This window comes from Erinaceus europaeus, chromosome 8 (genome assembly GCF_950295315.1).
Source record: "Erinaceus europaeus chromosome 8, mEriEur2.1, whole genome shotgun sequence".
In the NCBI taxonomy this organism is placed as follows: domain Eukaryota; kingdom Metazoa; phylum Chordata; class Mammalia; order Eulipotyphla; family Erinaceidae; genus Erinaceus; species Erinaceus europaeus.
The window spans coordinates 47076635-47100094 of record NC_080169.1 but is presented as its reverse complement, the minus strand read 5'-3'; the positions used below and the strand labels follow the sequence as shown (position 1 = coordinate 47100094).

The 23460-nt window shown below is 36.5% G+C and overlaps 1 protein-coding gene across 8 annotated transcripts in view; it reads right to left on the bottom strand.

Moving 5' to 3' along the window:
• ICA1 (islet cell autoantigen 1) overlaps positions 1–23460 on the bottom strand; it is a 181102-nt gene that overhangs the window by 60509 nt on the left and 97133 nt on the right. For all 8 annotated transcript variants that reach the window (XM_060196175.1, XM_060196177.1, XM_016192587.2 and 5 more), the window contains 2 exons: positions 7816–7941; positions 5868–5966 (listed from right to left, as the gene is read on the bottom strand). In XM_060196175.1, coding sequence (XP_060052158.1) covers positions 5868–5966; positions 7816–7941 — 225 coding nt within the window. The remainder of the gene's footprint in view (positions 1–5867; positions 5967–7815; positions 7942–23460) is intronic.

Here is a 23460-nt window from a genome sequence, read left to right as displayed (position 1 = left end):
GGGGTATAAAAGACAATGGATTGCCATCTACTCAAACTATTGCTAATTATGTTTTGAACCACACCCATCAAGCTTTCACTTAGTTTTCTGCTCAGAAATCCTCTGATATAATTAATTTGATCCTCTCAGCTGGGTAAATATGATGGCAAAAATTAAAAAGCCATATATTCCTCAGCACAACACTTGAGGAAAAGACATCAGAAATATTCCCTCTTTATGGTACAACTTGAATTTCATATTGTACTTTATATACATTTAGCTCAGACATGAACTACTTTTACATTGTGTCTAGGGGTATGCATCATTTCAACTTCCTTTTGGTTGATTTGTGTCACATGCTGTTGTTTTTCAAAAGACAAATAATCTATAGAAATATAGCTATTCTAAAATAGAATCGAAGACATATTCATGACTTTAGAACTGGGTGCAGAACTTTTGATGGGACAGAAAGGATTGCATAAAAAAAATGAATGCTCCTTATTCTCAAATGCTGCTTGTGATGCTAACAGACAAAAAAAAAAAGTATAAATGTGAATGCATTTATCCTGCAGCATGTCAAGATGCACAGTGAATAAAGAACAACCGCCTTGGCCAAATGCCTTGTATGAAGTCAGGTGCACATAGAAGAACTGGTCTTCTGAATCCTCTCAGAACTTTCATGTTTTAAGGCCAGGGCCTTAAAAGAGTTCTGTCTTAGTACTGTTGTAGATGACTGTGACATAATTAAAATCTCAAAATCAAAAGGGTGTTTTAAAGTCATTTTTAAATTTGTGATTTTAACAATGCCATAAAAACATCATACATTCTTATTTATACCATACAAGATTGTAAAATTATAGGGTATATAGTTCCACATCACCAACAAACTTGTTTGTTTTAAGGCAGAAACAAATAGCTTTGTAAGTTTTTTTTTTAATTTAATTTATTTATTTTCCCTTTTGTTGCCCTTTTTTATTTTTGTTGTAGTTATTGTTGTCATTGTTGTTGGATAGGACAGAGAGAAATGGAGAGAGGAGGGAAAGACAGAGAGGGGGAGAAAAAGACAGACACCTGCAGACCTGCTTCACCGCCTGTGAAGCGACTCCCCTGCAGGTGGGGAGCCGGGGCTCGAACCTGGATCCTTACTCAAGTCCTTGCGCTTCATGCCACGTGCGCTTAACTCACTGCGCTACTGCCTGACTCCCAGCTTTGTAAGTTTAAAAAAATGCTTTGTCAAGTAAGAAGATGAGGTACTAATAAATTACCTGAAAAGTTAGAAGCAAAGTAATTTCATGTTGACATTGTACCTTAGCTAATTAATCCCTGGTCTTTTTTTTTTTTTTTTTTTGGCATGATCTGGCAATAATACATGGACTTTCCTTTCACTATTCCTGAAGTTCTTTCAGAACTCAAGTTATTTCCTTAATTTGATACACGTTCATACTCAGCAATCATAATACATACCTATAATTTCAGAGTTAGTTTTAATACTGAGAATCAGACATTGTACATACATTATTTCTGAGCTGGGAAATTAAATGTAATATTCTTTTTTTTTCTTTTATTGTGGGATAATGGTCTACAGATAGATTTTACACACAGACACCACCTCTTGTCCCCCCTTCATAAGTGTCTAGGAGACACAACATGACATCATTGTTCCTTCATCCCATACTTCTCTCTTCGCCCCCCCAAATCCTTTGTTTTATACATTACACCTAGTCTGACTTTCACCTTATTATTTTCCAATATTGTCCTTAATTTCCAAGTTTCACATATAAGTCATATCATTTGTTATTGGTCTTTCTCTTCCTGGCTTTTCTCAATCAACATAATACCTTAACGTTCTGACCAAGACATTGCAAAAGTGATGGCTTCATCATTTTTATCAGCTGCATAGTATTCCATCATGTATATGTACCACCACTTTTTTTTTAGCCATTCACCTACCTTGGAAATCTGGGTTGCATTCAAATTTGTGTTATTACAAACTATGCTGCTATGAACATAGGTGCTAGAGGTCTGTGTGGACAGGTGCTTTTGTTTTCTCTGGGCATATTCCCAGGAGAGGGATTTCTGGGTGGTAAAGTAGGTCCATTTCTAATATTCTGACTTTTATCCATAGGTGTGGACTAATTTATACTTCCACCAGCAACAAAGGAGGGCCTCTTTCCCCCCCCACAGCCTCTCTATGATGGTTGGTGCTTCTGTTTTTTCTAAGGTATAACACTGTCACAGGTGTAAAGTGGTATCTTGTTTTTATTTGCCATTTCTTGATCATCAGTTGACTGAGTATTGTTTCATATAACTGTTGGCCCTTTAGGTCTCTTCCTTGGAAAAGATTCTGCCCATGTCCCATCCCTCCCACCCCTCATTTTTCAGTGGCGTTGTTTGTCCTTACATTGTTGAGTTGTTTATTTTGGTTATCAGATATCTGTCATATGTATGGCACATACACATTTTCTCCCACTCCGTAGGGGGTCTCTCTGCTATGGTGTGATTTTTTTTTTAACTTGCAGTTTCTTCATCAGGTTGTCACAATAAAGTGAATTTGTCTTTGTTACCCTCTGAATATTTACTTTTTGTCATAGAACTTGTGTCTTTGTGCAGAAGCTTTTCAGTTTGATGTAGTCTCACTGGTTTATTTTATTTTATTTTTTGGCTTTCCTTGCAATTGTATTTAAACTGGCAAAGGTGTTTTTAAAACTTATATGGAAGAGAGCTCTGCACATATTTTCCTTGAAGTATTTGATGGTTTCTGTCCTAACATCTAAATTTTTGATCCACATTTGGAGTTTACTTTTGTATATGTTGAAATGTGGTGGTTGAGTTTCAGTCTTTAGCTTGTTTCAGTTCAATTTTCCCAGCACCATGCACTGAATAAACTCTCATTTCTCTGTATGATGCTTTGGGCTTCCTTACCAAAAAACTATGTGTCCATAGGTTTGGGAGTTAATTTCTGGACTCTTAATTCTATTCCACTGATCTGTGTGTCTATTTTGATTCTAGTACCAGGCCATTTTGATTGTTATGACTCTGTACTATGTTTTGAGTTCAGGAAGCATGATACCTCTATTCTTGCTCTTTTCTCACAAAATTGCTTTGGCTATCCTGGTCATTTTCTGTCTCTATATAAACTTTTATGTGTTTTGTTTTACTCTTTTTGAGAAATTTGGTGGGATCTTGATAGGGATTGTGCTAAATTTGTATATGGCTCTGGGCAGCACAGTCATTTGATGATGTTAAATCTTCCAGTCTATGAGCACAGAATGTTCTTACATTTCTTTGAATCTTTTATTTTCTTGAGAATTGTCTCATAATTTTCAGTGTAGAGGCTTTTCATTTCTCTTGCTAGGTTTATCCCTGGGCATCTGATTATTTTTGCTGCTGTGGTAAATGAAATCCATTTGTTTCTGAATCAATTTTGTTTGGGACTCTCTGTGTTTCTTAGATGTATATATGCTCCCAGCTGGGAACTTAGGGGAAGTTCTTTAATATTATTATGTCATTTAGTATGTGTTCTCCTGTTTCTACTTCTTCCCCTCTAGGATACATATTGTTCAAATGTTGTCCCTTCTGAGTTCATCCTAAATGTCTCTGGTGCTGACTTCATTATCTTTTGATCTCTTTTCTAAGTCATTTGCTATTTTCTTCCTGTTCCCTGCTTCATCTTCTGTTTTGCTGATTCTATTTTCAGTCTTTATAGTTCTGCATTCCAGTCCCTCCAGTCTGTTTGTTAATTTGGCAATTGTGTTTCTGTTCTCAGCATCTTTGGCTTTCAATTTAGCTATAGCAGCCTGTTGCTCTGTTGTTGTCTGTAGCTCAATTATCATGTTTTCTTCTTCTATCATGTTTTCTGTTGCTCAGCTACTCTGGCTGATAGTTTGGTTTAAGTAGTTGATAAATTGTCTGTCTTGGCTTTTGTTCCTTACTTGCACACTGGATTGAGTTTCTGCTCTCTCGTGAGGTGTCCTCTGCTAAACTGTATTGCTTTCTGCACATCTGTGGTAAGTAAACCCTTAGAACAAGTTGAAGTTTCTCTCAGGAATTTTACCCTTCTCTGATATTTTTTTTAACTTTTTTTTTTCTTTATTGGGGAATTAATGTTTTACATTCGACAGTAAATACAATAGTTTGTACATGCATAACATTTCTCAGTTTTTCAAATAACAATACAACCCCCCACTAGGTCCTCTGTCATCCTTCTTGGACCTGTATTCTCCACCCACGCCCCACCCCAGAGTCTTTTACTTTGGTGCAATACAGGCGTATTTAACTATACTTTTTCCTAGGCTTTTGTCCTGCATAGCTGGTGAGGAAGTGGGAGAAAAAAGATCTCTTCTCTGTCTATAGTTCTGGGAGAGCAAGCTCTCCCTTAGCTGATGGCTTTAGTGATTAGGAAGATAATAGGATCAGGGATGCATAGTGTGGTTTAAGTGTAGTCTGAAAGCCCACTGTCTTGCAGGCCAGTAAGAAGCAGTTGATTTTAGGAAGATTGAATCTGATCCTTGGGGGTTGATCTTCTGGGAGCCCCTATTAGAATGACTAGAAATATATTCCTTCGATCAGTGGTGGTTAGCCACTAAAATTACAAGCTTTGCTGTGAGTAAGCATGGCCTCAGTATGTTAGATTTTCTCTAGTCAAGAACTGGGATATCCTACCATGGTGGTGGCTGGTTGTGTTCTCTGAGCCTTAGTTGAGTTCTCTCCTAGATCCAATGTCCATCTGACTATCCCACTGTTTCATAATGGTATACACAGACTTGCCCTTGCTCCCTGGAGTTGTATCCTCTGAAAATCTAGTTTGCCTTGGGATTTCTTTCATAATTTTGTTAGTTTGCTGATCCTATTATCCTAGATCTGGTTGTTCTCCTCTCAGACCTAGAACTACCTATGTTGCAGTCAGATCTGTTATAGAACTAAAGGAAAAGGCTTTGTCTGCCTGCCACCATGTTTGGAAAGTCCATGTAATGTCTTTTCTCAATTATAAAATCTGGGCTGGGCAGGACACACCGGTCTGAGTGCCCACATTACAATGCATAAGAACACATATTCTAATCCCTGGCTCCCATTATAGTGGGTGAGGGGAAAGCAATCTTATTTTAATCTTTTGTAAGAGTCCAATTCTATATGGAATGGTGCTCTCAGAATAATATTTTTAAATGTTTAATTTTTAAAAAAAAATTCACTAAAATTTATTTATTACAGGACAGAGCTAGAAATTAAGAGGAGAGGCAGGAGACAGTGAAGGAAAGGGACAGAGAGATACCCACAGACTTGCTTTACAACTCATGAAGCTTTCCCCCTGCATCTGGGGACCAGAAGCATAAGCGTGGGTCCTTGCACACTATAATGTGTGCACTTAACCAGCTATCCCACCACCTGACCCTCAGAATAATATTTTTTCTCTATTGCCATCTGCCAAAAGTAAGAACGTAAAGAAAAACACCTTAAGTGAGAAAATACACAATGCTGTGGGAAATTTTCAATAATTAAAAGTGTAGTATACTTGTACTATCTTCTTTTCAACAAAGTCAAAAGACCGAATTTTAAAGAAACAGTGTCAACCACTAGGCTCAAATTCACCAGAATTCAACTCCTAGCAATAACAAACCAAGGTTCAACCAATGTATTAGGTTGTCAGACAAAAAGTCAAAACATTCTTTTACGTTTTTCTATGCAAAAATGCATCATGACTTTTCTGATAACCCGATATTTGGATTGCCTTTTTACCCAAAACTGACACAATAAAGGACCCTAATAGGGGCATTGTTTTCTGTTTGACATTTGTAATCTATTGGAATAATGCTACTTGCTGCAATGGACATTGTGATAAATAAAATTTCATTTTCCAGAAGGTTTTCAGTTTGTCTTTCTAGCTTTCATACCTTTAATGTAGTGAATTCATATGGCTGATAACCTTTGAAGCTCTCATGTATGGCTGCCATAGTATGAGAAGTTTTCTCCCAAAAATGAAGTAGAGTAGTCTGCAAAGATAGACAGTAATGCTGTTAGTGCACTGAATGACTAATTCTAGTGATAGGACATAGAATTTTGTGCCCATGTTTGGCTTTTTTTTTTTTCCTCCAGGGTTATTGCTGGGGCTCGGTGCCTGCACCATGAATCCACTGGTCCTGGAGGCTATTTTTCCCCTTTTGTTGCCCTTGTTTATCACTATTGTTATTGCTGTCATTGTTTTTGGGTAGGACAGAGAGAAATCGAGAGAGGAGGAGAAGACAGAAAGGGGGAAAGAAAGAAGGACACCTGCAGACCTGCTTCACTGCTTGTGAAATGACCCCTACAGGTTGGGAGCCAGGGACTGGAACACTGATCCTTATGCTGGACCTCGTGCTTGGCACCATGTGCGCTTAACTCACTGTGCTACCTACCACCCGGCCGCCATCATGCCTGGCTTTTAAGTCTCTGAAATATGATCCCAACTTACTTCTGCTGCCATGCTATACATTAGATCCCTATTTATAACATGTATTTCAGCCAAATCAAAGCCTCCCTGTTTCCTCAAACACTACATCCCCAAACATGGTTTATGTTGCTCTACCACCTGGGACTTCATCTCTATTGTTTTTGTACCTGTTCAATTTGATCCATTCTCCAAAACCCAGAGCTAATAGTTAACAATCTATCTTTGTGGTCCCACAAATGATCCAATTTCTCCTTTTTCAAATCTTCATTAGATTTCTTTGACTATTTCTTTTTGCACAGCCAGCTGTTCTTGATAAAGTCTAATCAGACTTCAATGTCTGACTTTCTTCCTAAACTTTAAGTTCCTTGAAGACAAGGACCCAGAGCTAAGCATCTCACATTCAGTAGGTATGCAAAAAGAGAATGGACAGACACAAGTTCTATGACAAAAAGTAAATATTCAGAGGGTAACAAAGACAAATTCACTTTATTGTGACAACCTGATGAAGAAACTACTACCAGGAGAAGTAAGACAAGTAGTTCAGTGAGTTCGGATGAGGCTTTATTTATTTACTTTATTTATTTTTTGCCTTCAGGGTTATTGCTGGGGCTTGGTGCCTGCACTATGAATCCACTTCTCCTGGAGGCTATCTTTACCCTTATGTTGCCCTTGTTGTTTATTGTTGTTGTTATTATTGTTGTTATTGAATAGGACAGAGAGAAATGGAGAGGGGAGGGGCAGATAGAGAGGGGGAAAGAAAGACACCTTCAGACCTGCTTCACTGCTTGTGAAGCGACCCCCCTGCAGGTAGGGAACTGGGGACTTGAACCGGCATCCTTATGCCAGACCTTGTGCTTCGCGCCACGTGTGCTTAACCCACTGCGCTATCGCCTGGCCCCAGATAATGTGAATCTCAGGGCCAGATGGTGGCACACTTGGATGAGTGCACATATTATTCTGTGCAGAGACCTAGTCTCAAGCCCCTAGTCCCAATCTACAGAGGGCAAGATTCATGAACTATGAGGCAGTGATGCAGGTGACTGACTCTCTTTCTCTCTCACTATGTTTCCTTCTCCTCTCAATTTCTCTCTCTCATCAAATAAACAAACAAAAAATGTGAACCTCTGTCCAGTACACCAAGCAGACTGGAATTTGGAAAGGCATAAATAGAAGGCAAAGGTATTCCTGGCAGAAAAACACCTTAGTAAATGCAAGGTAAAGGAAAATTATACCCTTTGTAAAAGGAATAGCTAATATTAATTTGTTTAGAAGGAATACTAGAAAAGAGAGTTGAAAAGCAAATTATTAAGATACTTCATAATGTCCAAGGCATGCTTAGATTCAAATACTACTATTCTATCATCTGAACTAAACAACATTCCCAGATCATTTTTACAAACACCACTTTGTACCTGGTATGTTGCTAACATATGAGACAGAAGATTGCATCTGCTTGCTCCAAGAAGATCCACTTTCTGACACACATCCATCTTCAGTTTGTCAAAGCTTTTTTTTGCAAGGCGGACTTGAGTTTGTACCTATGAAAATTAAAAAGGGATCTCTGAATTACTAAAAGTCCAATTCTAATCATCTATCCACCTAATGAACCTCTTCTATCTCATTATTTTCTAATAAAATTAAGTAAAAATAAGCATAAAGTTATTTTATATAAATCTGTTGTTATTCTACTAATAATATCTATATTCACAGCTAAGAGGGCAGTGATATCAAAGACAAGGAAATCATTTATACTGGCAGTGGAATGAAGCAGCAGTGTAGGCTGATGACACTAAAGTCCCAGGTAATGGCTTCCCAATATTCCCATTCTTTATGCCTTGGGACTTTGTAGTCTTCTCCCACAATTAGCTGTGACCAACAGATGTTAACAAATTTGGTGAACCTGGAAGTTTGAGGGGAAATGCTAGTATGCTTCAATTTTCTTTTTCTTTTTAATTTTTTTATTATTACTCTTTTATATTTATTTCCTTTTGTTGCCCTTGTTCTTTTGTTGTTGTAGTTATTTTTATTGTTGTTGATGTTGCTGTTGGATAGGACAGAGAGAAATGGAGAGAGGAAGGGAAGACAGAAGGAGAGAAAGACCTGTAGACATGCTTCACGGCCTGTGAAGCGACTGTCCTGTAGCGACTCCCCTGTAGGTGGGGAGCAGGTGGCTTGAACCCGGATCCTTACACCGGTCTTTGCACTTTGCGCCACGTGCGCTTAACCCACTGCGCTATGCTTCAATTTTCTTATTTCGCAGAGATGGCTATGACAAAATAATCAGGCTCATCTGAGACCACACCTGAGCTAATCAGCTGAATGACTGTGAGAGGCTTATGTATACAAAAGACATTAGAAGGATAACCCATTTGTTGTGATAGGCCAGCCTTTCACCTTCTACCCCTCAGACATCTGAGGTGGGGGTCTGCCATGAGCAGAGTCATTTCCTGTCCTACAATCAACCACAGATACATGAGTGAGTCTGCAGGAGGCCAGACTGCCCTGCTGATCCACAAACTGGTAAACAGTAATGTTTTGATCTACTAATGTTACAGTTGCCTATTTAATAGCATCCTTTTGGCAGTGTATAGCTGATATAAACAGTCAGGAGGTGAACAACAGAAGTTTCCAAGATAGAGGATATCTAAAGTGAGTCTTAAAGCTGACAGGAAGTACACAGTAAACAAGAGGCACCCACCACAAGACTGATTTGCCTATGAGGAAATTATAGATTTTCTAATTAAATGCAAATCATTTTCTTTTTGGTGAATATGTGAATTTTGTTTTGCACTTGACATCAACATAATTAGATACTCTTCACCTACAACACTTATTTCAATTGCTTATAACACAAAAATATCATGAGTAAATATAATTTGAAATGTGTACTAATTATTTGGGGGGGTAATTTTAGAAATCTAGAAAACTTCAACATTTGACCTAGTGAGCTCTGATAAGCCATATGCTTTGCGTGTCAACAATGATTATTAAAATACTTAATGCACTACTGAGTTTCCAAATGTTGAGCCCTTTCTTTGCCAAAGAAGGATGTTACACTGTTGGGCATTTTGAATATGGTAAAGTTCATTTAGTATTTTGTGTTCCATAACTGCTCTCTAAAAATACACTTTTGGTCTCTAGTGTGAGGACAAAATAGTAAGGATACTGGAAGCATAGGCCATCATTAAAAGTTTAATTTCATATGTTTTTGGAGACACTTGAGTAAAAACTGTTTTTTATTATTATTCCTTTCAATCTCAGATAAATTAAATTATATAGACATCTTGAAGAGCTCCTGTGGTTTCCAATGTTTTTTTTTAAAAAGTCTCAAGTCAAATAAATGTATCCTTTGTTTATTTCTTGCTTTTATTTCTGTTGTTCTAACTTTCACCTTTTAGGAAATGGTCATGCATATTAAATTCTCTTTTGTGTGGCTCCTGTCTTTTCCAAAGCTGCGGAAATTAGATTTATCAGAGAAAATTACAGGGTACTTTTCTGTACTTACAACTCCTAACATGAAATTTTTACTTTTTAGCCTCAACTTTGACTACTTATGATATAGCTAAACCCATTCATCCTACTAGTTCAGTCTGGCTTTCCCATATAGTAGAAAACATCTTCTTATACTCTACAACCAAATACTTTGAGAGGGTCTTCATTTATTTTTTCCTAAATAGCATCCTCTCAAAGAAAAACAATAATCCCTTTATATTTTTTTCTCTAAGAAATTTGTCCCTCTCTCTCCCACCTAATTGGAAAGACCAAGAAAATATTTATGAGGCAATATCTACATGTTTGTATCAATGAATGAAATGAAGGTATCTCCTCATTGAGCTGACAAAATCTAATAAGCATTTTTGCATCAATGAGGACATGCCTATGAACTGAGTGAGTTGCTCCAAGTGAAGTATAGGGTCCCATAAAGATGATGAGAAGGAAATCTGAGAGGGTGTTCTCACCAAAGAAATGTGTTCATGCTTTATATTCTGAATGATTGAGCCTGATTAGATGGGTCTAATAGAAAGCTCTAGCAGAGGGAGGAATGTGAAAAAGGATCTGGGTTCAAAGGTGAGAAGGAGGTGGGCCCCAGAGGGTCAATATAACTGGGTTACTGAAGCTAAGAAGGGTCATAGGAGATGAAGCAAGAGAGGTGGTGGGGTGGGTCACATCCTTATGGCATGCTCAGGATTTCTGTTTTTATCTGAGAAGCAGCCAAAAAATATCTGAGACCTTTAAACAAGGAAGAATTAGAGTTACATTTTTAGTTTGAAATGATCACTCACTATAGTGTGGAAACAGATTGGAGGAAAGATATGAAAAAGATTGGTCTTTTCTAGAGAAAGACAAATCTAAAGTCAGGGGAAAGATGACAGCTTTAGATTTTAGGTAGTGATACCAGACATTGCTTTGATATGAGATGTTTAGGAGGTAAGACAGTTAAGCCCTGGTGAGGGGTTAGGTAGTGAGGTACAGACAATGAATAATTCCTATGTATCTGACCACTCCAAACTGAATCATTGTCTAATTTGCCTTTTCCATCAGGTGATTCTGTTCATACCAATTTCTCTTGGGCAATTCAGACTCCTCCCACCCCAACTACTTCCTAGTTCTTTATCTGTTACCATGTACTAACTTGATCTGTTTATTTTTATTTTCTTCTTAGGTAGCTTCCTACATTCAAAACAAACATTTAATGATTGGACAAAATACCCATCATTTTCATTTTTGGTAAGGTGTCACAAGAGAATGTTTAGTCTGAACTCACAAGGGAAACAGAACATCAAATATCTGACTTCATTTAAAAAAAGGAGGAAGGAGAGGAGGCAAAGGAGGAGAGAGAAAGGAGGTAGAAAAAGAGGGAGGGAGGGAGGGGTGGCTCCCAATGCACCAATTTGAGTGCATTACAGATTATGGTTCATAAAAATCTGGGTTAATCACTCTGCTCTTTACCTGAATGGGGAGACTTAATGAACAGTGAAGAAATGCTGCAGGTGTCTTTCTTTTTCTCTCCCTTTTGATCACTCCTCTCTCAGTTTCTCTCTGTCCTCTCAAATAAAAGGGGGGGGGAAGAGCCTCTATTTGTCTGAGGTAAACAAATAAGACTTGTCCAGGGTGAGAAAACTATCTTGCTGAGTCAGTTTATTTGATGTGATTCAGCATATACTTGTACACTCATGGCAATGCTGACACTGTATTAGGCATACAAATACATACAAGTGACTGACTATATGTGCACCATGGTTGTGTCTGGGCAGCCAAATTTAGTAGGTGTGCTTAATTTTGTCTTCCTTTTAAAAAAATCCCTATTTTTGAGCAGTGTTTCTTCTCTTTGTTCATAATTATTTTGGACGAATCCCATTTCATAAAAGAAACAAAGACATATACAGTCATCTGATAAAAATTAGATTTGGTTTTCTATATTCCACATATTAGTAAAACTACCCATCTCCTTACTTCCTCTGGTAGGCATAATCACCTAAAGTTCTATTCATTTTGTCTGGAAGAAGACAGCACCATCTTTTAAATTGCAGAGTAGTATTCCATTGAATACATGCCCCAGAATGAAAACATATGAACTTTCAAATAAGTAAATAGCCAAATTGTCTCTAAGACATTATTACAACTATGGTGGTTATTATTTATTTATTTATTTATTTATTGTTGGTGTGTGTATTGGAAGGGCACAGAACTTTGGTGGTGGTTGCAGTGTGGAACTATAACTCTATAATCTTATAAACATTGTTAAATCACTAATGACAATGTTAACAAGAAATTAAACTCAAGCTCAGATTTATTAAGTTCTATAATCAATCATCTTTACATTAAGACCATGGACACCCGGTCACTGACTCATCTTTAGCCATGTAATTCACACTGTTTCAAGACTGAGACACATACAAAAGGTATAGATACTAATTCAGAATTCCTGGTCAGTAATGTTAATCATATCAACTTATAGGTAGGCACAGAGAAACTATAGGACACATGGCATAAATAGTTTCTACTACCAGAAATTTTGCTAAGGCTCTTGAACAAAGGCTCCTTAACATAGGTGAAAGATACCAGTTCATTAAACTCCCTCAGATACAGTGCGGTTTATAAGTTTCATATTTTCTAGGATGAAAATATGAAAATAAGGTTGGGTTTTTTTTGCCTTATACTATGCTCTAAAGCTGAGACTACTTTCAAGGCATCATCACCACCTCCAGTACTACCATCAGTTATAAGTGGTACATTTTGACTTTACATATACAAATCTATAATTTATTAGACAATTTTAGACAGTCACACAGTTACAATGAAAATCATAATAGAAAACATTTCTATCAGCCTTAGAAATTTCCTTTACAGTCAAATACTTTTCTCAAGTATCAGCTCCAGCCAACTACTAATTTATGTTTTGGTGCTACAGATTAGAGTTTTGTCTTTCCTTGTATTTCATATCAATGAAACAATACATTCTAATCTTTCTATAGCTGGGTCTATCACTCAAGTGTTGCATATATAAGCAGTGTGTTTTTATTTCTGAATAGTATTTAATTGTATGGATATAGTTGAGTCATTTTCAAATATTGACTATTTCAAATAAAACATATAAACAGTTGAGCACAAGTATTTATATTGGCATATTTTTTAATTTCTATTAATACCTAAGAGTAAATATCTAGATAAATATTTGGGTAAATATCTAGATAAATATTTATGAGCAAACTAGCTGGATCATATAGCAACCATAGGCTTAACTTAATAAAAAATGACAAATTATTTTTCGAAGTATTATATCATTTTGCATTCCTACCAGCAATGAATCTACATTCCAGGGATTCCTCACTGACACTTGGTATTTTCAGTATTTTAAATTTAAGCCAGTCAAGCTGATGTGCTAACATGGTTATTGTCCTTTTAATCTGCTTTTCTCTAATGACTATAGATGTTGAACTTCTCATGTTTCATCTGCCACTTATACATCTTTACTAATAAGCTTATACAAACTTTTTTTTAGGGGGGAGGACTTCAGAGAGGCATGACCAGAGTAACAGGTATGGATCAGATCTCCCCACAAAACAACAAATAAATACAACAAAAGACCTAAACAGAATCCATCAACTACAATGGAAACATCTGCAGCCTCGGGTAGGTGCTTGCTAGGTTGGGGTGAGAAAAGCCATGGGTTAAAAGTCCAACACAGGAAATTAGAGCTTTGGGCATCATGGTGCCATACCATTTTGCCTCTATATCCACTAAACTCTATGTGCTGGAGAAAAGAGAAGGGAGCCTATGACTTCTCAATCTCTGATTCAGAGATTTTAGCCTTCTGAATGTCAGACAAGGGGACATCAAAAAACAGGGAACATTTGCAACGATAATAAAGTCCAAACCCAGACCCCACCCCTCTGCTGCAAAATATATAAAAAAGAAAAGCCTAGCGATTACAACAATAGCACCACCTGCAGGCCAGCAATAACCAGCTAAATAGCTGGTTAAATAGCTAGCCATGCCATATTAGTCAGAAAGAAATGAAACAGAGGGACCTCAAATCATAGATGTAGATAGACTATAAGAGAAAGACTATAGAAGGCTCATTATGAAGACTTCCAAGAATCTAAGCATAGTATGGAGAAACTCAAGAGTTGAAGGAATTTTTTAAGTATTTTATTTATTTATTAATTATTGGATAGAGACAGAAATTGAGAGGGGAGAGGGAGAGGTAGAGAGACAGAGAGATACCTGCAGCCCTGCTTCACCATTCATGAAGCTTCCCCCCTGCAGGTGGGGACCAGGGGCTTGAACTTAGGTCCTTGCTCACTGTAATTTGTGCACTTAAGCAGGTGTGTCACTGCCTGGCCGAATTGAAGGAATTTTTCACTAAAGAATTAAGAAAGATTTCAGAACACAGTTCACTAAGTGCTAGGAAGCATGAGTCAGGAACTTCAATCAGAATTCACCAAGCAGTTAGAAAGCATGAAAGAAAAACTTCAAACAAAACTGCAGGGAGTGAAAGACACTATGGGAGCAGTTCAAGCTCAGGTAGACAGCTTAGGAAGTAGACTCTCATGTACAGAGTAAGAATTTCCAATCTAGAAGATATAATTAGTCCACTCTTTCAATTTAAAGATGAGCGAGAAGGTTTAGGAAAAAATGAAGTGACTCTCTGTAAAATAGCAGACTCCATCAAAAGGTTGAATATAAGAGTGATGAGAATATCTGAGGGTGAGGACAGGATCAAAGGTCCAGAGTCCATTTTAAGAGCAATTTCAGCTGAGAATTTCCATTATTTAGGCAATCCTCAACACAAACTTATTCAAGAGGCTGATTGTACATCCAGGTACATAAATACAAAATATCAAATACCAAGGCACATTATTGTAAAACTATGTGACGAGGAAAAAATTTTGCAGGCTGCTAGGGAAAAAAGTTAAATACACAGGAAGAGTTATCACACTTTTATCAGACTTCTCTTCACAAGCCCTAAAGGCAAGGAGAGCATGCAATGACATATTCAAAGTATTCAAAGAGATGAAATTCAAGCAACAAATTTTGTATCCTGAAAAATTATCTTTCAAATACGAGAGAGGAATAAAGGTTTCCTCAAGTATCCAAAAGCTAAAGGAATTTGCCATAATCAAGCCCATTTTACAAGAATTACCAAACGGAGTCACACAAGACAGGAGGAAGCAAAAGATCACACATTTTAAGTGAGATAAACAGCAGTAGACTAGAAAATAGACCAATAATGGTCTGGGAAGTGTAGCAGTAGATAAAGCATTGAATTCTCAACCATGAGGTCCTGAGTTCGATCCCCAGCAGCACATGTACCAGAGTGATGTCTGGATCTTTCTCTTCTCCTTTCTCATGAATAAATAAATAAATTCTTTTTTAAAAAAAGAAATTAGAACAATAAAAATAGGAAAGAACAATAAAGCAGAAAAGGAGAGAACTAGAAGACAAGGTAGTTCTATCAAATATTTGTTAATCAAGATCAACTTAAAAAAGACTTTTCTAGATGCACAATGTTAGTTATTACACTTATGGTAACCACAAAACAAAACAAAGAACAGAGATTTAGAGAAAGCATAAGAAAGGTCAATGAGGAACTCATCACAGAAACTCATCCACACAAAAGGGAACATAGAAACAAATGGGCAAAGAACCAGCAATTTAAAAAAAATGCCAAACAAAAATCACAATGGACATAAGTAAGCCATATGTGCCAATAATCACATTAAATGTAAGTGGCCTAAATTCACCTGTCAAAAGACTCAAGAGTAGCTAAATGGTTTAAAGAATAGGATCTGTCCATTATGTCTTCAGGAAACACACATCCAAAGAAAATACACATGGAAACTTAATGTAAGTGGCTGGATCAAGCTATCCAAAGCTAATAACTCACACATGGACCCCTTAAAATATACCTAAAATAGAACTACTAGCCTTTTCCAAAATGGAGATCCCAAAACTCATCTGCTATATACTTGCCTTTAGGTTCCTAACTATTAAACAATTTCTTCTGCTTTATATCTTAATGCTTTTCAGCCACTAAGTTGCAGATGTTACCATAATGGCAAACTGATTTTCCCAAGCAGAAGACCTCACCAATGTACCCTGAAACCCCACCTCTCCAGAGCCCTGCCCCACTAAGGAAAGACAGAAATAGGCTGGGAGTATGGATTGGCCTGCCAACACCCATGTTCAGCCTGGAAACAATTATAGAAGCCAGACCTTCCACCTTCTGCACCCAATAATGATCTTGGGTCCATACTCCCAGAGGAATAAAGACCAGGAAAGCTTTCAAGGGAGGGGATGGGATACAGAACTCTGGTGGTGGGAACTGTGTGGAATTGTACCCCTCTTATCCTATAGTCTTGTCAATATTTTTATTTTATAAATAAATAGCAATAAAAAATGGACAGAAATATTTATTCTGTTCTCAGATAAAATAGACTTTCAATAAAGACAGTAAGTAGAGGCAGAGACAAAGAGGGACACTACATAATGGTCAAAGGATTAATCCAACAAAATGACATAACCATCATAAATATATATGCCCCAAACTCAGGTGCATCCAAATACATAAAACAAATACTTAATGAATTAAATGAAACATTGACAGCAGCACAATAATAGTAAGAGATCTTAACATGCCACTCACAGCAAGAGACAGAACATCTGGACAAAAAAAATAATAAACAGGGAAATAGCTATCTTATATGAAAGCAATAGATACATAGAATTTTCCATCCTAAAAATAAATATACATTATTCTCAAGTACACATGGAACATTCACAAGGATTGACCATGTACTGGGCCACAAAGACAACCTAAATAAATACGTAAATATTAAAATTATAAAGTGCATCTTCTCAGACCATGAAGGCCTGCAACTAGAAATCAACCAAAAAAGGAAAAGAAGTTGTGTCAAAGTCTGGAAACTAAACAACATGCTTCTGAACAATACATGGGTCATTGAAGAGATTAAAAAAAAAACAAAAACAGCAATTAAGAATTATCTCAATACCAGTGAAAATGAAGAAAGCAGCTATCAGGCCCTATGAAATGCAGCAAAAGCTGTCTTACAACGGAAGTCCATACCAATATAGGCCCCATTAACAGTGGAGAAATCACTACTAAACCATCTAACAACCTAATTGAACCAACTAGAAGTGGATCAACAGTCAGCAGGAGACAGAAATCAGTGAAATAGAAAACAAAAATACCACTAGGAAGACTAATGAAACTAAGAGCTGGCTCTTTCAAAGGATAAACCACTAGCTACACTCACTAAGAGAAAAAGAGAGAAATCTATAATAAAACAGCTCAGAAATGAGAGAGATGTTACAAAAAATGAGGTAGTAATACAAAGGATCATGCAAGAATATTATGGACATCTGCATGGAACTATATTTGACAAATTAGAAAAAAATGGACACATTCTTAGAGTCATACCAATTGCCAACCTTGACATATGAGGAAGTACATAAACTTAATAGACCAATCACTAGTGAAGAAATTAAGTGGGAATACTCTCAAAGATATTTTGTGAGGCTAATATCACTTTGATACCCAAAGCAGGAAAGGATTCCACCAAATAAGAAAACTATAGACCTATATCCCTGATGAATATTGATGTAAAGATCCTTAACAAATCTTGGCTACATGGCCAGTGGAGAAGCAATTACAGAAGCCAGACCTTCCACCTTCTGCACCCCAAAATGATCCTGGGTCCATAATTCCAGGGGGGTGAATAATAGGAAAGCTTCCAATGGAGGGGATGGGATGCAGAATTCTGGTGGTGAAAATTCTGTGGAATTGTATCCCTCTTATCCTATGGTCTTGTCAATCATTACTAAATCAAAAAAAAAAAAAAAGAAAAAAATCTTGGCTAATGGAACTCAACAATATATTAAGAGAATAATCCATTAAGACCAAGTGGGATTCATCCCTGGGGAACAGGGATGGTTCAACATCTGCAAGTCAATCAATGTAACCCAACATATCAACAAAAAGAAAGGTAAAAATCATGTAATCTTATCAATTGATGCATAAAAAGCATTTGATAAGGTCCAACACTCATTTTTAATAAAAGCACTCAAAAAATTGAGAGTGGATGGAAAATTCCTCAACATAATAATGACAATAATTAACAAACCCAGGGGCCAGGTGGTGGTGCACCTGGTTGAGCGCATGTATTACAATGCGCAAGGACCCGGTTCCAGTCCCTGGTTCCCACCTGCAGGGGGAAAGCTTCATGAATGGTGAAGCAGGGCTGCAGGCGTATCTCTGTTTCTCTCCCTCTCTATCATCCCATTCCCTCTTGATTTCTGGCTGTCTCTATTCAATAAATAAAGATAATAAAAAATTAAAAAAAAATTAACAGACCCATGGTTAACATCACACTCAATGGGGAAATATTGAAAGCTTTCCCCCTAAAATCAGAAACTAGACAAGGATGCCCACTCTCACCACTTCTATTCTACATAGTCCTAGAAGTCCTCCTCATCATAATAAGTCTAGAAAAAGATATCAAAGGAGTCCTAAACAGAAAGGGTGAAGTTAAACTCTCATTGTTTGCAGATAATATGTTGATATGCCTAGAGAACCCCAGAAACTCTGCCAAAAAACTACTAGAAGTCAAAAACAGATTCAGTAAAGTAACAGGTTACAAAATTAATACCCACAAAATCTGTGGCATTTCTCTACACAAAAGATGGGCCAGAGGAAACAAAATTGAAGGAAACAATCCTATTTATAATTGAATGCAAAAAGATAAAAATACCTAGGAATAAATCTAACAAAGTAAATGAAGGACTGACTTCTCTGGGCAGATGACCTCACCAATGTGTCTTGGAACCTCACCATATCAGAGCCCTGCCTACTAAGGGAAGATAGAAACAGATTTGAGTATGGATAGACCTGTCAGTGCTCATGTCTAGCAGAGAAGCAATTACAGAAGCCATAACTTCCACCTTCTGCATCCCCCAAAACAATTTTGATCCATACTTCCAGTACGGGAGAAATGATAAAGGGAAAATGACCAGAGGGCTCTGAACTTCAACTTCATCAGGAACTGGGGAGATAGAGGAGAAGGAAAAAAAAGGGGGGGCATTTGGATGTAATAATAGGTGTATGTGTAATTTGAAATGGAAGAGGAGAACCCCTCACCACCACCACCCCCAAACATACAAACCGAAAGGCTAAACATACACAAATATAGACAGAGGGTTGTAGAAAATATAGTTGACCCATATCTGCAACCTGAGAACTGCTATAGTTTACAATGAAGAAATTGGGGGTATAGAACTCTGGTGGTAGGAATTGTGCAGTCCTGTGCCCCTGTTATCTTATAATTTTGTAAATAAATAATAAAAAAATATTAGAAAAGAGAAGCAGCAAAAAATTAAATAAACAAACCCTTTTTTCCTATTTAAAAAAAATCTTACTCTATTATGAACTCTTTCTGTATTCTGATGCAAATTCACGCTCAGATAAAAATTGTAAAACATCTCCTTCAAATCTGAAACTTAACCTTTATTTTACTGACTTTTGAAGAGAAAACTCTTTTAATTTTGATTATTCAATATACAGTTTAGGTATGTAACATTTTTGCCTTACCAGACCTTTCCTTGACCAACTCATAACTTTTCCATGTCTTTTCTTTGGAAATGATATATATTTTAGTTATTACATTACATATATAGTCTATTAGAAGTTAATTTTTGTGTATGATATGAGTCTGGGTATAGGTTCATTACCCTCCATATGTGAATATCCAAGTGCTCCAGCACAATTTCCTTCACCCTCTTAGGAGTGAAAACTGCTTATTTGAGGTAATTTTTTTTTTGATTCACCTGTGTAACTAGGAAAAGATAAACATGTAACTGACATAATCTCAGCTCGCTTCTAAAAACCTAGTATAGGGCATTCATTCATATGCTAATTTTCAAATACTAGTGAGAACAACACTAAATTTCTTCCCTATTTACAAAAGGTAAAATTTGCAATATGTCCTGATCACAAAACATAAATTAAACAAGGATCATAAGTACAGAAGTCACCTAGAAGAATAATGTACATCAGTGCCACAGGGTAATTTCCTAGAAATGTGTACAACTTTATACTAGCTGAATTAATATTAAGCAATTATCTCAGTGGTGATTCAGGAGAACTTGGGGACCTACTACAATTAACTCTGAGTTTCCAGGGAGTAAAGATTATTTTTCCTTTATTTATTTCACCTAATCACTTGCTCCAAGGTAGGCAAAAAGAAAAAGGTATGAAAATTTTCAGAGAACACACTTAAAATTATTTCATAGCACAAATTCTTCCAGGTAGGCAATATTATTCTCATTTTTACAGAAAAGAAACTGAAGTACAGGTTATTTTGTTTAAAACAAATCTAGCAAACCGAAATGCCAGGACCTGACTTCAGATGGAAATTGTCTTCTCTCTTATGAAAAAAAACTCTGCACCCATGATCTGCCCTTCTTCCTTTGGTTCTTCTACTCCCTCTCTTCCACCACCCTCCTCAACACCATCTGTTCCCAGAATTCTGAGCTGTTATTTTGCAGATATATGATGTCAACCAAACCTTCATTCATATTTCTGTACATTTTCTCTGAAAAACACATCCTTTGTTGTTCATATAGTAACTCTTACTCATGTGTTATGTTTCCATTCAAATGTCTTCTTTGAAAACTTTTTCCTGTCATGATCTTCAGCAAGTTAGCAGCTTCATCACCTCTGTAGTCAAAGGACTTTGCAAACACTCTTGTGACAGAAAACTATGGTAAGTACTACCTGTTCCTTTTTATGCTTAATTATCCTTTGGATTATACACTTCCTGGGAGTGGAAGCTACAATATTCAATTTTATAAGGTTTGGGCTACACTTTGCAGTAGCAGATATACTACCACTGAATGAATAAGAAGAAGATGACTGAATAAATCATACTTGCTTTTCCACTACATAGTATAAATATATTATGTGCTCTCTGTTGAAATTCTCTTAGGTCTTTCTAAATACTTTCCTCACCACCATTTATTGATTAGGTCTGCAAAAAGAGTGCATATTCTCATGACACTTCTACATCACAAATTCATTTCTATTCCACAGAAAAGGAATTTCTCTATCTGTTTCAGAACACTTAGCTAACTTGCCAAAGCTTACTTGACTGGAAAATTAGGGGAAAGATAGAAAAGTCCACATTCATCTCACCAAATCACTTTATTTTCCCAACTGTAGCATGTCTCAAACCAGTGACAAAATAAACTTTATATGACACAAAGTAAGGGATTCAGCACTTTACCTACTATTCTTCTTGCTTCTTACCCTGTCAATTTATTATATAAAAGTTTTCTAGTATGGTACACAGATGTAATTCAGATTAATAGTGATAGCTATCACACAGTCCCAACCTTTGTTATGTTTGCTCAGCTGGTGAACTTCTCCCCAGCCCCCACTCCTCTGCTTTCTGTTTTTAACTTAAGAAAGCAATTCTGTCATTAGAAAATTTAACTGACTGGGTTCACTTCCTCTTTGAGGTCATTAGTGGAAGTATTAACTCGGGTCATGAGACTGAGCTCAGGGCAGCGGTTTTTATCAATTTCTCTCTAATCTGAGGAGCACACATGTCAGGAGAGAGTAGGAAAGAACTATAATACTTTCAAAAACCATTGGTATTTTTGCAATTTATTATGGTTTTAAAGATATGTGTTTAGACAATGAAGGTCAATTATGTCTCTCTTAAGGGTAAAATGAAAAAAATTGATCAAAAATTCCCTTTTTTCTTTTGAAAGTGAGTGGAATTTTCCCCCAAATCATTTTGTTGGTGGGAATAATGGCTTAGTGCATGGTTGATGATGTATGGGTGCACTTTCAAATTGTTTTATTAATAATAAAATAAGACATTTATAATTATTCATTATAAAAAATGAATAATTTCAAACTTCCAGGATGATGAGACATGCACAAGTAACATAAAATGAGTATCTGAAAAATAATCATAGTAAGGAAGGTAAGTATAGGATAGAATTTACAAAGGAATTAATTTTTCTAGATAAGGGATACTATAACACAGAAATTACTCTATATATAAAATGTTTATCTTTCTCAGGAAACAAAAAAATCTAATTAATTTGGTAGCATTTTCTATATGTAGAGTTAATGGGCTTTTAAAGCTTTTGGAAGCAAGGTGAATTCTCAATAGGCAATGTCTAGCCACAGAGCATAGTACAGAGGAACATTTAGAAATGCTTACATTTGATATGCTTGGTGTTTGTCTCAACCTATTCTTATAATGAAGGACCTGAGTAACAGACAAACATTAAGGCATGGTGCCATTTCCAGCCTTCAAGAGGACTAGAGAAAGGGCAAGTGTATTGCCTTCTGCTGTAGCTGAACCTTTTATCAGTAAGATGCAATGTGCTTAACAGCAAAAGGGCTCCTCTTGACTTTGAAATAACAGCTGAATTCATATCATGGTTTGTTTTGTTAAGAGGTGAAATAGAGCAGAAAAAAAAAGGAAATTTACTTTAATCATGCTCTGTTTTTTTTTTTTAGGACAAAAATTTTATTGTGATAAAAAATGCACTTATAAAATGTCCACAGAAGGCATGTAATTCTTCACTGCTATATAAATTTATTGGAAATACTTATTTACCTATTGCTGTGATGATTGCACCCAAAACAAACTGTAAACAATGAATTATGATCTAAAAAAATGCATCACTTTGGGGAATAGGTCATAATATAAAAATTATAGGATAGCGTTCTCTTTTTCCAGGCTACATACAAATAATCCCTCTAGAACACAATTTGACTTGGGGAAATAGTTTTATACTTGACATAAAACCTAATGATCTACTGTAGGTTAACTGTTTATTGTGTGTAAAATATCTATCTAAGAGTACAGAGAAGATAGTTATTCCTTGGACTACCAGTGTTTAAGATATAAAAGAAAATGCAGCATAAATGAAAAAATTTACCCTTCTTTGGTTAAAACTTAGAAAATGTCAGTTCACATTCTAAGTTAGACAATGCTATGAGACAACTTAAACAGTCATTTAATTAAAATTTAATTATGTTCTTTTAAAAATTATAAGTGAATGCATGAGTGTGCTTAGTAGTGTAGTATACTGCAACAAAGCAAAGAACTCTGGGGGAAAAGGAGAAGGGAGGTTGTGGAGAAGGCTTTGGGTAGTGATGTATGATAGTAGAAATGAACCCAAGTTAGGCATGAAAGTGTCTTACAGACACTTATCATGTGGAGATGAAAAACTATATCCAGGAGTCGGGCAGTAGCACAGCGGGTTAAGTGCACATGACGTGAAGCGCAAGGACAGGCAGAAGGATCCCAGTTCGAGCCCCTGGCTCTCCACCTGCAGGGGAGTCATTTCACAGATGGTGAATTAGGTCTGCAGGGGTCTCTCTTTCTCTCCTCCTATCTTCCCCTCCTCTCTCCATTTCTCTCTGTCCTAACAATGACGACATCAACAACAACAATAAAAAAAAGGCAACAAAATAAAAGAAAAATTATACCCATATTATCAACAGCTTTACT